General features: G+C 48.0%; 2 protein-coding genes across 3 annotated transcripts in view; one reads left to right on the forward strand and one right to left on the reverse strand.

Moving 5' to 3' along the window:
- LOC310920622 (olfactory receptor 14A16-like) overlaps positions 1-14,574 on the reverse strand; it is a gene marked incomplete at its 3' end in the record, with an annotated part of 597,990 nt that overhangs the window by 228,570 nt on the left and 354,846 nt on the right. The window lies entirely within an intron of this gene.
- LOC310920621 (olfactory receptor 14A16-like) overlaps positions 3,189-14,574 on the forward strand; it is a gene marked incomplete at both ends in the record, with an annotated part of 63,935 nt that continues 52,549 nt past the window's right edge. The window contains one exon of the mRNA XM_083880685.1: positions 3,189-3,687. Coding sequence (XP_083736811.1) covers positions 3,189-3,687 — 499 coding nt within the window. The remainder of the gene's footprint in view (positions 3,688-14,574) is intronic.

The following is a 14,574-nucleotide window of genomic DNA, read 5'->3' on the forward strand; positions in this document are numbered from 1 at the left end:
CAGATTTGAAGCTTCAACTACATGCCCACCATAAAGGAACAAAGGAGCTCAGTGCTCACAGGAATGGAGACTGAGGACAACAGAAGAAAGCCCTGGGCAGGATTGAAGGGTGGTTTCAGAGATGGTGGATCCTTTTGATATAGCAGAGAACAGCCAGAGAAAGAAAGAATTAATGCCAAAGACACATGAGGAGGCCCAGACTGAGAACAAAGAGAAAGAAATTTCTGCCCCAGGGCAGGGCTTTGGTGCAACACATCCCCCAGAAGGAGTCTGGAGCAGCCCAAGGCTGTGTGTGGCCAGGCAGACGCAGGCAGGAGGCAGAGCTGTCAGCAAAGGAAGGGCCCAGCCAGGTGGGGCAGCCGGGGGATGACGACAGCCTGCAGGGACAGAGGCGCAGGGCATGGACACCGTAGGACAGCCTGGGCTGCACAGGGCACAGGGATGGGCAGCAGCTGCAAGGCCCTGACACAGCCAACTCCTGCAGCACTTGGGCCATGGCTGCTGGGCCTGGGCCTGAGCCATCAGCAGGAGACAAGTGACCCTTGCAGCCCTGGGGCCTCATTGCCTCCTTGGCCCTGCTCAGCAGCCTGGCAGGGGCCGCCCCATGGTCCTGCCCTTGACATTGCACATCCCCACATCCCAGTGGCCTGGGAAGAGCCCTGAGCACTGAGGGAGGGACAGGATGTGCCTTGGCAGGGGCTGGGGCTCAGGCCTTGGCCCTTGGCATTCCTGAAACACATCCAAGTTTGGTCAGCATCAGAGACACCTTTGCCTTGTTTGTCCCCACCTGTCATCACTGCCTGCAGTGTTCTGCTCTAACTGGAACCTGGGGACACTTTGTCAGGTGTGTCCCTCAGTGGGACCCATTAAAACTTCAAGAAACTTCGGAGTTTGATTATGACTTTGAATTCTTGAGAGGTTTCTCTACCTGACTCTCAGGGACTCAGCATTAAACCTCCAAGAGACTCATTAAATTCCTTGTGCTTTGTCTGTGCTGCTGAGCTGGGCTGGGCTCCTGGCACAGAGGCAGCTCCTGGCAATCAAGGAGAGCTTCAGAAAGACATTTCTCCTGAAGAGCAGCTCCTTTCCCAGCCCAGCAGGGCTGACGGCACTGCCTGCAGGCACCTATAACAAGTGAAGCAGACAGAAAAGAAACTGGAAGGACAAATCTGGAAGATTATTCACAGATAAATCTTCACAACTTTTGAAAATTCTGAGCTTCTTCATGGAGAAATTTTCTGACACAGTCAGTCTGTGGCTGCAGGGATCTCCTAAAGCTGAGCCAGGACAGGACTGACAGCACTGTAAGGATGGCTCTGCTGCCCTTTCTGCTTTGGGGGAGGATGTGCTCCAGAGCGGGGCTGCCCTGGGCACCGTCAGAGGGACAGGGCAGGACGGCTCCTGCTGCCAGGGATGGCTGCAGGGGCTGAGGCTGGGGCTGCAGCCAGGGCTGCCCAGGGCTGTGGTGCAGAGCAGGTGCTGCAGCCCTGAGGGCTCTTGGCCAGGCCAGGGGATGTGCCACCTGCCAGGGGCAGCTCTCAGCCTGCCTGGGTGCTCCCATGGATGGTGGAGGGGAGCTGTGTGTGCAAGGAGTGACTCCTGCCAGGGCAGGTCCTGCTGTTGGGGAGAGGGTGCTGTGTGTGCCAGGGCTGCTCAGAGCTCCAGCTCATGCCCAGGTCATTTCTGAGGGAACTTTTCATGAGCACATTCAGGTCAGGAGTTTCCTGCTCAAGTCTTTCCTTTGCCGAATCTGTGCTCCCACTTTTCACTGGCTCACCTTGGCAATGGAAACTCAGTTGTGCAGGGCAGAGCAGGGGCTGTGGGTCTCATAGTTCTGAAGATTCCTGGGAACCTCAGCAAGTGCCTCCAGCTCCCCAGTCTCCAGATTCATCTAGCATTGCCTTTCCATGGTCCCAGACCTGGGGGAGCTGTTCTTTAATCCCTGCAGCCCCGAGCAGCTGCCAGGCAGAGCCGGCCCAGGGGGTGGGCTGGGCTCTGGCAGCACTGGCAGGGAAGGAGCCCGGGCCCACAGGAACAGCTCAGGCTGGGACAGCTCCAGCAGCAGAGCCGTGGGCAGGGAGGGAGGGAGGCAGTGCTGAGGGAAGCCCTGCTGCAGGGGACATGTGGCACCTGCCAGCCCTGCCCTGCAGGGCACACACTGCCCTGAGCAGCACAGCTCCTGTGTCCCCTCCCAGCCAGCACAGCCCTCAGCCCGGGGGCTCGGGGCCCTCAGTCCCCTCCTGGGCCGGCAGAGCAGCCCCAGAGATGAAGGGCATCTCTTCTGCCATGTGCCCATTCCCTGCTGACCAGGGCCTCAGAGCCACTGTCCTGCCCTGCTGCTGCCTGGCAGGGGCTGTGCAGGGCTGGGCAGGGAAAGGCTTTTCCTCAGGGCTCAGCTCTCTCTCTTCTTGCTTTGCCCAGGTGCTCCTGGCATTGCTGAGGGGCTCTCTGGGAATGGCAGTTCCAGCTGCAGGCTCAGGCCCAGCCCTTGGGCTCCTCCTGTGCAGGCTGAGCACAGCAATGGGGTGTCCCAGCTCCCTCTGCCCAGGGGAGCTCTGGGCAGGGCAGGCTGGGAATGAGTTGACTCTGCCTGACTTTGGGAACGGCTGGAGCCACTTTGTGTGCCAGGGATCCCTCTGCTCTCAGCAGTGTCTCCTGGCTTTCCAGGGTAACACGGGAGTGGAGCTCAGAAAGGTGTAAGTCCAGGGCAGCTGGGAACAGGAGAGAGGGACAGAGCACCTCCTCTCAGTCTGCACTAAGGCTGAAACAATCCTCCTGCCTCACTGGACTCTCTGTTCTCCCCAGGTGCAGCAGAATCTCTCATTCTGACTCCAGCAATCCCCATCCCTTTGCCCTGGCACCTCCCGTGCCTTGGGAGGAGATTCTTTATCCACGTTCAAACACCAGGACTGGCCCCTGCCCTCACTGTTCCCCTGCACTGACTGGGGCTCAGGCCTGACTCCCAGGTGTCCTACAGGTCAAGCTCTGGCTCCACTGAACATTGGCCAGCAGCAATCAGGGCTCCAGCAACCAAGGTGAAGGAAGTTCTCCTAGACATAGACAAGGGGGAGGTGTTTAGTGGCAAGGAATGGTCTATGAGGAATAGCTGTAACTTTCCTGTGAGAAATCTCCCCTCAAATGTCACTGTCTTTCCTCCTTCTGCAGGCTGGGATGTCCAGAGACAGCAAATGTCCAACAGCAGCTCCATCAGCCACTTCCTCCTGCTGCCATTGGCAGACACACGGCAGCTGCAGCTCCTGCACTTCTGCCTCTTCCTGGGCATCTCCCTGGCTGCCCTCCTGGGCAACGGCCTCGTCATCAGCGCCGTGGCCTCCAGCCACCACCTGCACAGCCCCATGTTCTTCTTCCTGCTCCACTTGGCCCTCACCGACCTGGGCTCCATCCTCACCACTGTCCCCAAAGCCATGCACAATTCCCTCTGGGACACCACGATCATCTCCTATGAAGGATGTGCTGCACAGGTCTTTATGCTTGTCTTTTTCATTTCAGCAGAGTTTTCCCTGCTGACCATCATGTGCTACGACCGCTACGTGTCCATCTGCAAACCCCTGCACTACAGGACCCTCCTGGGCAGCAGAGCTTGTGCCCACATGGCAGCAGCTGCCTGGGCCACTGCCTTTCTCTATTCACTGCTGCACACAGCCAATACATTTTCCCTGCCCCTGTGTCATGGCAATGCCCTGGGCCAGTTCTTCTGTGAAATCCCACACATCATCAAGCTCTCCTGCTCCACATCTTATGTCAGGGAGCTTGGGCTCATTGTGCTAAGTGTTTTTCTATATTTTGGCTGGTTTGTGTTTATTATATTCTCCTATGTGCAGATCTTCAGGGCTGTGCTGAGGATCCCCTCTGAGCAGGGACGGCACAAAGCCTTTTCCACCTGCCTCCCTCACTTGGCTGTGGTCTCCCTGTTTCTCAGCACTGCAGTATTTGCCTACCTGAAGCCCCCTTCCATCTCCTCCCCATCCCTAGATCTGGCCCTGTCAGTTCTGTATTCTGTGGTGCCTCCAGGCCTGAACCCCCTGATCTACAGCCTGAGGAACCAGGAGCTCAAGGCTGCAGTGTGGACATTGATCACTGGACGATCTCAGAAACATTAAATTTCTGGCCAATTTCTGCCAATAGTTTTAATAAAAGCCACTTTTGAAAGTTTTCCTTCTTGTTGTTGTTGTTGTTGTTGTTGTTTTTCCTGTGTTTTAGTTTTTCAACAGTGTCCAGAAAGAAAGGCCATTGTTTGTGCCCTGTCTTGTTTTGTTTCTCTCCACCTTTGCTGTGACCCTAAACTATGTCAATGAGGAGCTGTGCTCTCAGTGGCTCAAAACGAACTAAAGGATCTCCCAGCAAAGCTTTCACATATGATTCCCCTCTTGTTCCCTTCTCTGGAGCTAGAGCAGCAATGTCTGTGTGCAGAGCTGGGGGGCAGGTCAGAGGTGGCACAGAATCTCTTCTCCTGCTGGCCACACCATTCCTGATCCAGGCCAGGGGCCACTGGCCTTCTTGGCCACCTGGGCACACTGCTGCCTCATGTCCAGCCTGCTGCCCAGCACTGCCCCAGGGCCCTTTCTGCCTGGCCACTTGTCAGAGTCTGTCTGTGGATGTGTTATGCCCCACAACTGTCTCCGGTGGTCGGGAACCGGGACCCCGAAAGGACTGGAGAGAGCCCCTGGCCTGGCTGAGGTGGGGCGCTTGCCAAGGACTGATACGCATCTCCACAAGAACAGAATGCAAGAACAATAGTAGGTCGTTACAGTGGACTGAGCTGACTATAGTGACCGTGCTAGAAGGGTACAGCTTGCCACTTGTTCCTGAGCACCCAACTTTGACGCAGGTGCCTGCCTTGGCCCTGTGCCCTCTTTGGCTCTGTGCCACTCGCTGTGGTAACCAACCTATAAAGACTCTGCAGATCCCGTGCACCCTTCATGATCACCCCACTGGAGAAGATCGCGTCTATGGGCATCTCTACGTCTTGAGGACCTCCGACTCTCCACGTTGGTAGCTATAACCACGTTACCCTCTTTCTCTATCTTTCTCACTATTCTCTATTTTCTTTCCCTACTATGGCATTGTGGGCACTAAATAAAAGTGCATTTTTTTGTTTAAGCAAACTGGTTTGTCCCCTGTTGTGTCTTTTGCACTTTGAGATCTCCAAAACGAACCATCAGGTTCCCTGCTTATGTTTGCGGACCCTGACAGCATTCCCTCTTTTTGTTTTTCCAGAACATGCTTCAAGATGCCATAGGTGTATTCAACAATGGTTTGACCAGTTGGAGAATGTGAAATACCAAATTTGTGTGATATTTCCCATAATTGTAAAATCTGTCGTATATTTTGCGAGATGTAGGCAGGTCCATTATCAGTTTCACAGAAGAAGGTTTTCCTAAGACCACAAAAGCCATCCTCCAATGGGAAATAACATCACAACCCTTTTCTCTGGTATGAACAGATACCCACATGGCACAGGAGAATGTATCAATAGACTTGTGCACATATTTAAGTTGGGCAAATTCGGCAATATGAGTGACATCTGTTTGCCAAAGCTGCAAAGCTTTTAGGCCTCTGAGGTTTACGCCCGCTGGTAAAGGTGCAGCGAGTCCATGACAGTCTGTGCAAGAACTGACAGTGTCACGAGCCTCAGTTGGTGTTAACTGAAATTGCTTTTGCAGAGTATGTGCACTTTGATGGAAAAATCATGCGATGCCTTGGCTTGCGCTATTTTGTCAGGCTGAGGTGCTACCCACGCAGGGTTAGCCAACCTGTCAGCCCTGGCACTACCTTCTGTTATGAAACCTGGTAAGTTAGTGTGACTCTGAGTATACAGGATGTAATACAGATGAACTTAGGCCTGGATTGCACATTACAAAGTTTTCAACAACTGAAATAAAGTTTCATTATTGACTTCTTTCAGAAGTGAACAATCCAAACATCTGGCTAAGTCTGCTACGTAAGCAGAATCATTGACCAAATTCAGTAGTACATGAGAAAACTGCTGGAATGCCATGGCAGCAGCCCTCAATTCAACCAACTGGGCCGAGCCTCACTCGTGGCCTTCCAGCACTTGCCACTCAGATTCATCCTTCCAGGTAACAATGGCTTTCCGTGTTTTTCCTGAATCATCAGTGAAGACGGTGGGTCCTTGCACTGGCACCCAACTACTTAGTGGCCACAAAGACAATTCAGCTGACTCTGCCAATTTCAATCATCTATGACTGGGCAGGTGATCAGTGATCTCCCTGAAAAGTTTTGCAGCACACTTTCCAAGGAAGCACTGTTAACAAGACTCCATTCAAAGTCTTCCTGCCTTACTGGAAGAATAATTCTTGCAGGATAATACACACCACTGACAGCATTTGATTATCAAATGGGCAATCAATTCAAGCAACATGAGTCCTGTCTTTTTTAGTTGAGGGGGCAAATAGACCCATTCCAAGATGGGCAAAGGATTGGACCATTGTTCATTCCATCGGCCAATGATACCCATAGGACGAGAATCCAGATTGGTAATGAAAAGAGTGATATCAAAGGAGGGATCTACTCAGTAAACCTGATGAGCAGTAACAGCTTATTGGACTTCCTCCAGTGCCCTTCGCACCTCAGGAGTCAATTTCCAAGGTGAATTCACATCAGGGTCTCTCTTTAAAATGTTGAACTGTGGGCACAACTGTCCAGTAGTCAGCGCCAATAAGGATATTACCAGTCAATGGTACCCAGCAGTTTCTGGGCATCATGCAGAGTCTTAATAGAATTTGTGAATTGCACCTCTTGATGTTGAATGGTTTGATCCAAAATTTTGACTCCTAAATATTTCCAAGGACGATGCTATTGAACCTTCTCCAGAGCCACCTGCATGCCATAAGAATGCAGAGCAGTGAACAGCCGAGGCTGTATCCTGAGCAGTTCATCCTGGGTGGCTGCTGCCACCAGGATATCATCCATATAATGATAACAATATGCTTCAGGAAACTGCTCATGGACTCCAAACAAGGCCTGAGCCACACACCATTGACAAATAGTCAGGCTGTTCTTACAGCCCTGCAGCAGAACTTTCCACTGATACCTCTGCACAGGTTCAGCATTATTAATTGCAGGTACAGTAAAGGCAAATTTCGGCCTGTCATTAGAATGCAAAGGAATAGTGAAAAAAACAATCCTTCAAATCAATGATCAAAATTTTCCAGCCCATAGGGAGCGGGGTGAATGAGGGCATACCAGGCTGCAATGCCCCTATGCTTTCCATTACTGCATTGATGTTTTTGGACGTCTTGTAACAGCCTCCATTTCCTTGATTTTTTTTCTTGATTACAAAACCAGGAGTGTTCCAGGGACTAGTAGAAGGCTCAATGTGTCCCTGTTGCAATTGTTTCTGGACCAATTCCCTAAGGGCCACCAACTTTTCTTTTGTTAGGGGCCACTGGTTTTCCCAGATGGGTCTACTAACTACCCACCAAAAAGGCAGTGTAGGATACTGTGCACCCTTCAGTACAGCAGCCCCCATCAAAAATGCTTCCCAATCCGTACCCCCCATGCTGCCAAAACATCCCTCCCTCAGAGGATGATTAGAGCTCCAGTGACATAAGGTCAAACTGTAGCTGTTTGTCCCTCTGTGTTTCTGACCAACACAGGCTGTCTGTGCTTTACCTCCCAGCCCTTCAATAGCCAAACCAATGGGAACCAAAGGCCACATGGGAGGCCATGCATGAAAGGAGATAATTGTCACATTAGCACCTGTTTTGAGCAGACCTCGAAGCCCTCGGATCTGAGGTGGGCTGGCATCTGGTAGAATCCAGGCACACATCATCTGTGGTCACTGATTAGAAGTGTCCACAGTCCAGAAAAATTGTGGCAGTCCCCAGATCCGACGCTGCCATTTCCACAACTACCCTGGGCAGTCCTGGGAACACGTGACTGAAAATGCGCAAGTTGAGCAATGCGAGTCTTCTCAGGAATGGTGACAGGGTGTGAAAACCATGGCACAAATTTGGCCTGTAAAGTCAGCATCAATGACTCCTGGATGCAGAAAGATCCCTTGTAGGGTTGCACTAGATCTTCCCACAAGCAGTGCACTTAATCCTTGACCCAAAGGGCCAATGGCATCCAGGGGAACCTTATAGACACGGCTAGAAGCAAGAGTGACTGTTGTTGTGGGATGGACTGAGACATAAACTTCAAGGAATTAAGGACTTTAAAGAAGTTAAGATTTTAGCTAAAGATAAGCTTTGTTGGAGTTAATTAAAGTACATAGATAGGCTTTGCTAAAATTAAAAGTTGGTAGTTAGTTGAGAGAAACCTGATTTGGATTAGCCCTCCTGGATCTGAATAACTGATTGCTTGTCAACTTTATGTTTGTTTAGTCGTGTTTATAATGAGGAACAGAGAATCTGATAAATAGATTTTAAGAACGCAAGACAATTGCAGAACCTCTCATGCCCAGAAACCCATTGAACAGTCACAAATCCAGGAAACAGGAGTCCTACCAAGGGTTCATTTGCCACATTTGCCTTGAAAAGGTAGAAAGGAAAGAACGAATAAGACTTCATTTCAGGACCCCTCCCCTCCCTTGAAAGGGACCCATTTCAAAGCACAAACTATGCATGCTTAATAGCTTTTTAGCTAATTACCATGCAAACTGGGGAATGGGACATACCAGGATTATGAATATTTATTTCTATTTTGGGTATTCAATACTATTATAAATAAAAGAACTCTGTGAGCATCTGAAAATTGCAATGTCTATTTGGGAGCGATCCCACACGCTGCCTGGCATTGTAATATACATACACTTTCTAAATTTAAACTGTTAGAGACTTTTCGTCCGTTACAAAATTCAGCTGGGTATTGATACTAGATCAATATCCATATTTTTTAAATAAATAATTTCTGCTGAGCCAGGCAGGAGATCTGCTCTCTCTGTCTGTAGGGCCGGTGGAGTCCAGGACCCCTCCAGGTGCCCACCTGGAATTTTCTGGGAAAAGGGCTCCTGCAGTCCTCCTGAGTACCTGGGGAAAGACCAGAACCGTCTGGAACTACAGACAAGTGGCATATTTATAATTAAAAGAAGGTACCGTTTAACAGGCAATTGGTAAGACACAAGAGACATCCTGTGCACAATATATGCCTACCTGGGTTTGTTTGTAAAAGCTCTGCAGAGTCTGGTATCAGTGGATTGGTGGTCTGTGTCCTGAGACGGGGGCAGTGCCAGCAGCAGAAATCACCAGCTTTGTTGCGTTTTGGGAGCAGTGATGGCTCTGGTTGTGGCTTGTGGTTTAAAAGTGGTTTGGTAATCCATAGTTTGAGGAGCTGGCCACGAGTTTTGGAAAGTGAGAGGTCCTGTTCTGGGTTGCAGGAGACCATCATCGCAGACCTGCACGCCCCAAATGTGTGCGTAGTGTAGAAAGATTTTTGTTTTACGGGTTTGTGCGCTCAGGCTGTGGAAAATTAGTGGTGCACTGTATGTGTTGTGGTTTGTGAGGACTTGTAGGTGTTTTGGTCTGTATGCTTTTTAAGTGCGCTAGTTGCATTTTGTAAATGTAGATAGAAGTTTTGTGCATTTAAAGTTGTGAAAGGAATTTAAAATCCCCGCCTCATCAGTGGAAGAATATCTCAGTCTAAGATGGCAGAAGGATTTATTGAGTTTAGATGGTGAATTAAACCATATGTGACCTTTGACTGTGTGTAGGCAATAAGATTTTGATTGATGCATGACCAGGTGAGAGGAATATTTGTGTTTGTGTGTGTTTAAGTTGCTTATTTTGTGTTTAGAAGGGGTGAGCAGCATGAAAGGGGTTTTGAAACTACGCCTGGCACAACCCCAGCAATCAGGGAAGAGATTCAAGTTTTCCTGGCAACCAGTGGGGAGTTTAGACTTTGCAGCCCTGGTTGAATGTTTAAGCTCCCTGTAAACCCCCCTGAGATTGTTTTTTTTTTTTACTGAGAAAAGGTACTTGGTTGTTTGTGAAGGTTAAGGTTGCTAGAGTGTGGAGTGACATTTTAACAAAGTGCAGTTTCTAGCCGCAGAGGAGTGTAGAAGCAGCGTGAGATTGGGACTACCCTCCCCCTTTTCTGTGGAGGGATCTGTCTGGTGTCCTGGACAGAATCCATGGGATTTTTGGCAAGACGGTGTTAAACTTCTTGGTTGAGTGTGCCTGGAGTCATGAGAGACCTGCAGTTGTTTTTGTGAGCCTGAAAATTGTTAGTGTTTAGAGTCAGGTCTTAATAAGGAGAAAGAAACCCAGACCAGTGGCTTTGATTGTGTAAAGGGAGCAGAGAGCCTAGAGCTAGAGCTTATGCCCAGCTGGTGAAGGTAGCTGAGGGATTTTTGGTGCTGAGATATGTGGTCAAAATAGTTCACGCTGCATTTTGTAACACCCTGAGTCAAGAGGTGGCTTTGACTTGTCCAGCAATTCCAAAGGCTTTAGAACAGGCTATAGCCGAGATTCACACAGCCCTTAGCGTATCGTGAAATCGTGAAATTTCTGCTGAAACCCGGCTAATACTCTGCAAGGTTCCCATCAGTCCTTTGGTTACAGCGCAGCAAGACATATGGTTGGCTCTCAGCTCTGGTGTATGTAAGGTTGCTTGCAATTTTTAAATGCATTTTAATAGTAATATACCCAGAGCAAGGCATAACAGAGGACCTGGTCTGATAAGTGATTAATAACCAGCAATTTGGGTGGAGTGCCTGGCTGTATTTTGTGGCTTCCCAGATTGAATATTTTCCCCTTCGCCTTTTGTGTGAGCATCTTGGGAGACTATCGCCATCTCCTGGTGAAAAAGTATAACTACATGTTCTTTTCCCAACAGATGCCGCTCCAAGCCTCATTTTGAGGCAACACTTTCACCCTGTGTCAAAAGTTATAATTGCATACTGCTAAAACTATGCCGAGGAATAGGAGGTGCAGGAATCGAGAGCCTGATTCGGAGGAATTCCCCTGCCCAAGGAAGGGTTACTATTGTAACCCGTGGATTGTGTTTCATTGTGTAGTCTGTCAGGAGTCATGGGTCAGATGGGTGTTCAGGTGGAAGGCACCTAGAAGTGGAATTTGTGATCTCTGTCATACAGAGGAACAAAAGGCTACCCAGATAGCTATACGAATTTTGTTGGCTGTTGCGAGGAAGGAGCCGAGTATCCAACAGACATCAATAAGATTAGATTTGATCTCCTCGTTTATTCTTTATTCCCTATATTTATGTGGCTACAGAGTAAAAGCAGGCAGAGCTAAACAATTGTGATTGGGTAAAATCTCATGTTCAAGCACTCTAAATGATTGTTCATTGGCTTATGTCTTTTGGCAGCAAATTCTTTGTTCTGTCTTATGATCAGCATTTTTGTCTTAAGCATCTATGAAGAAGGCACAGCAACTTGTTACGTGTCTTCAGCTTCCGTGAGGAAGCATCCATGAGAACGACCAACAAGCTATTGTGTTTGCTACTTTCTGGCTAATTCAAGGCAATGTAAGACACAGAACAAAACCTCATACTGTTCCCTGATAGCAGGGATTGTTCAAACCTCCTATCAATAGATTGTGGTCTTGCTCTTCTAAAAATTCCCCTACACTTGGTGACTGGTCAGGAGGCACATGGTAGCAGTAAAATATTTGAACTGTTAGAGAAAGGGGTTTCAGGAACTCTACAGAAACCAGTGGAGACCCTCAGAGTTGAGTGTGGCCAGCATATTTTTGTGCCAGAGAAATACCAAGTGAAACTTAAGAGCTGGGATAAGATTAAGAGGCATTGGAAGAAAAGGGACTCTAAGCATGGGGGCAAGTGAGAGTAAAGAGATTCCTAAAGGGAGCCCTTTAAGGTGGCATCCTAAGACATTGGAAGAGCTGGTGGGCTATGGTGGTACAGAAACTAAGAGGGAGCTTGTTAACTTTTGTACACAGTGGTGGCCACTCTATAGGCTTGATGAAGGTGTGAAGTGGCCAGCAAACAGTACACTGGACTATGAGATATTATTACAATTGATGCTTTTTCTTCAGCGTGAACAAAAGGGGCAAGAAGTGGCTTATGCTGATATGTTTTTCACTCTTTGAAATCACCCAGAGTGGCAAAGGGATTGTGGGATTAGGCCACCATCTGGTCCCCTGGTATTGGCTCTTGAAAAGGATAATAAAGTTAACAGGGGAATGCCCAAACTGTATTGCAGCATGTGCTCAATAAATCAAAGGTGTTCACACTCTAATAAAGTGTATCAAGAAGAGATCTTGGAACAAGAAACAGTAGAGGCACTTCTACAACCCCCTAGAAAACAGGAAAGAGGGAGTGTGAAAGAAGAAGTAAAATCAGAACCCTCATTGACTCCAGCCTCCTCTACCTCATCCTCTGCTTCATCTGCCTTTGGAAAAATGGCAATTGAGGTAGAACTTTCCCTACCAACTCCTGGATCAATGGAACCATCAAGGTTTTACCCACCATTGCTCAATAGTGACAGTGAATGGGATGAATCTGAACCTTCCCCACCGAGTCCCAAGCCTCCCCACTAAAAACCAGAAAACAAACTAAAGGAGTCATACAAGCACTCCTAAGGGAGGCTATAACCTCTGATGGAGAACCAAAGGTAATTAAGGTCCCCTTTTTCTCAATGGATTTGGAAGGCTGGGAAAAGACTGCTACGGATTATCGGAGTGACCCAATAGGGGTTCCCAAGAGGTTGAGGTTTATGGTTAGGCAGCAGGTACCTGATTGGGCTGATTTACAGTTACTCCTTGATGCCCTAACAGAAACAGCGAAGCAGTTAGTTTAGAAGGTAGCCAAGGATTTAAATGAGGATGATGGTAGAACAATGCTAGAAGATGTTAAAGATGTATTTCCCTTTCATGACCCAGGGTGAGATCCCAATGAACCAGATGAATTAGCACAACTTAAGAGATACCAAGAACTGATAGTGAAGGGGGTGGAACAAGCAATTCCTAAAACCAAAAATTGGTCAGCCCTTATATGCCATTAAACAGGGTCCCACCCAAACAACTTCTGAATTTTTAGATCATCTGTGGGATGCCATGCGACGACATACCACCCTGGAATCTGGATTGGACGAAGGGATACAACAACTAATAAATTTATTTTTAGGACAATCCACAGGGGATACCAGGCAGAAGCTCCAGAAGATCTGGGGCCCAAACAGCTGAGACTTGGAGACTGTTGAATGAGGCGTGGAGAGTTTTTAGCAATCGGAAAGAAGGATATAGATAGGGAATGAGAAAATTGGTAGCAGTAGTGAAAGAGGGAGAAAAAGGAAAACGTGGACAAGGTCCTCCAAAACAAGGGCCACCCTAACTGGGAAAAGATCCATGTACATTGTACAGGAAATTTGGACATTAGAAAAACCAATGCCCAGAACTGAGAAGGGATGATGAGCAGAGAAAACTGATCAGAAAGGAGAAATGGTGATTGCTCATGTAAGGGAGGACTGAGGAGGACCAGAGGGCCGTACCCTAGGGGACCCTCTGGTTATAGTCAAACTAGGGAACAGAGAGAAAGAAATAGAATTTTTAATAGACACAGGGGCAACATTTTCAGTACTATATAAAGCCCTAATACCTGTAACAAGTAATTATGTTATGGTAAGAGGGGCAACTGGTCAATCTGAAAGAGCTTATTTTTGCAAACCAATAAAGTATAAACTGGGAAAACAGTGAAGAATTCATCAATTTTTATATATGCATAATGCTCCATCTGCACTTTTGGGCAGAGATCAGCAAGAGCAGTTGGAAGCAAGAAAAATACTCAAAAATGGGGAAATTAGTTTGAAGGCAAAGGATCAAAAATATATGGAACTGTTAAGCTTAATGCTAACAACCAAAGAAATTGAGGTTGCAAATGAAGAAGAAAATTTTAAGAAAATAATGGATCAAGTATCCCCTGGAGTATGGGCTTCTAATATACCAGGGAGGGCAAAGAATGCATTACTTGTGCAAATCAAACCCAAGGAAGGGAAACAAGCAGTGAGAGCTAAACAATATCCCCTAAAGAAAGAGGACAGAGAAGGGATCAGTCCAATCATAGAACACTTTTTTTCAGATAGGACTATTGTAACAGTGTCAGTCTGATTTCAACACTTCCATTTTGCCAGTAAAGAAGCCTGAGGGGTCATACAGGTTAGTACTAGATTTGAGGGTTGTTAACAAAGTAACTGAAGATTTGTACCCAGTAGTTGCTAACCCTTACACATTGTTGACTCTCTTAGCACCTGAGTTAACCTGGTTTACCGTTATAGATCTGAAGGATGCCTTCTTTTGCCTCCCTCTCCACGTAGCCAGACAGAAAATTTTTGCACTTGAATGGGAAAACCCCAAAACTGGATGGAAAACTCAGCTCACATGGTGCTTGTTACCTCAGGGGTACAAGAAACCCCCCACTATATTTGGGGAACAGCTCGCAAAAGATTTGGAGTCTTGGGAACCCTCACCAGGAGGACAGTTGCTCCAGTATGTGGATGGCTTCCTAATAGCTACCCAGACCCAGGAGACATGTGTGGACTGGATGGTAAGCCTCCTAAACTTTTTGGCCCTGCAGGTGTATCAAGTATCCCAAAAGAAAGCCCAGCTGGTGAGGCAA

This window comes from Zosterops lateralis (genome assembly GCF_965231275.1).
Source record: "Zosterops lateralis genome assembly, chromosome: 31".
NCBI classification, from domain to species: Eukaryota; Metazoa; Chordata; class Aves; order Passeriformes; family Zosteropidae; genus Zosterops; species Zosterops lateralis.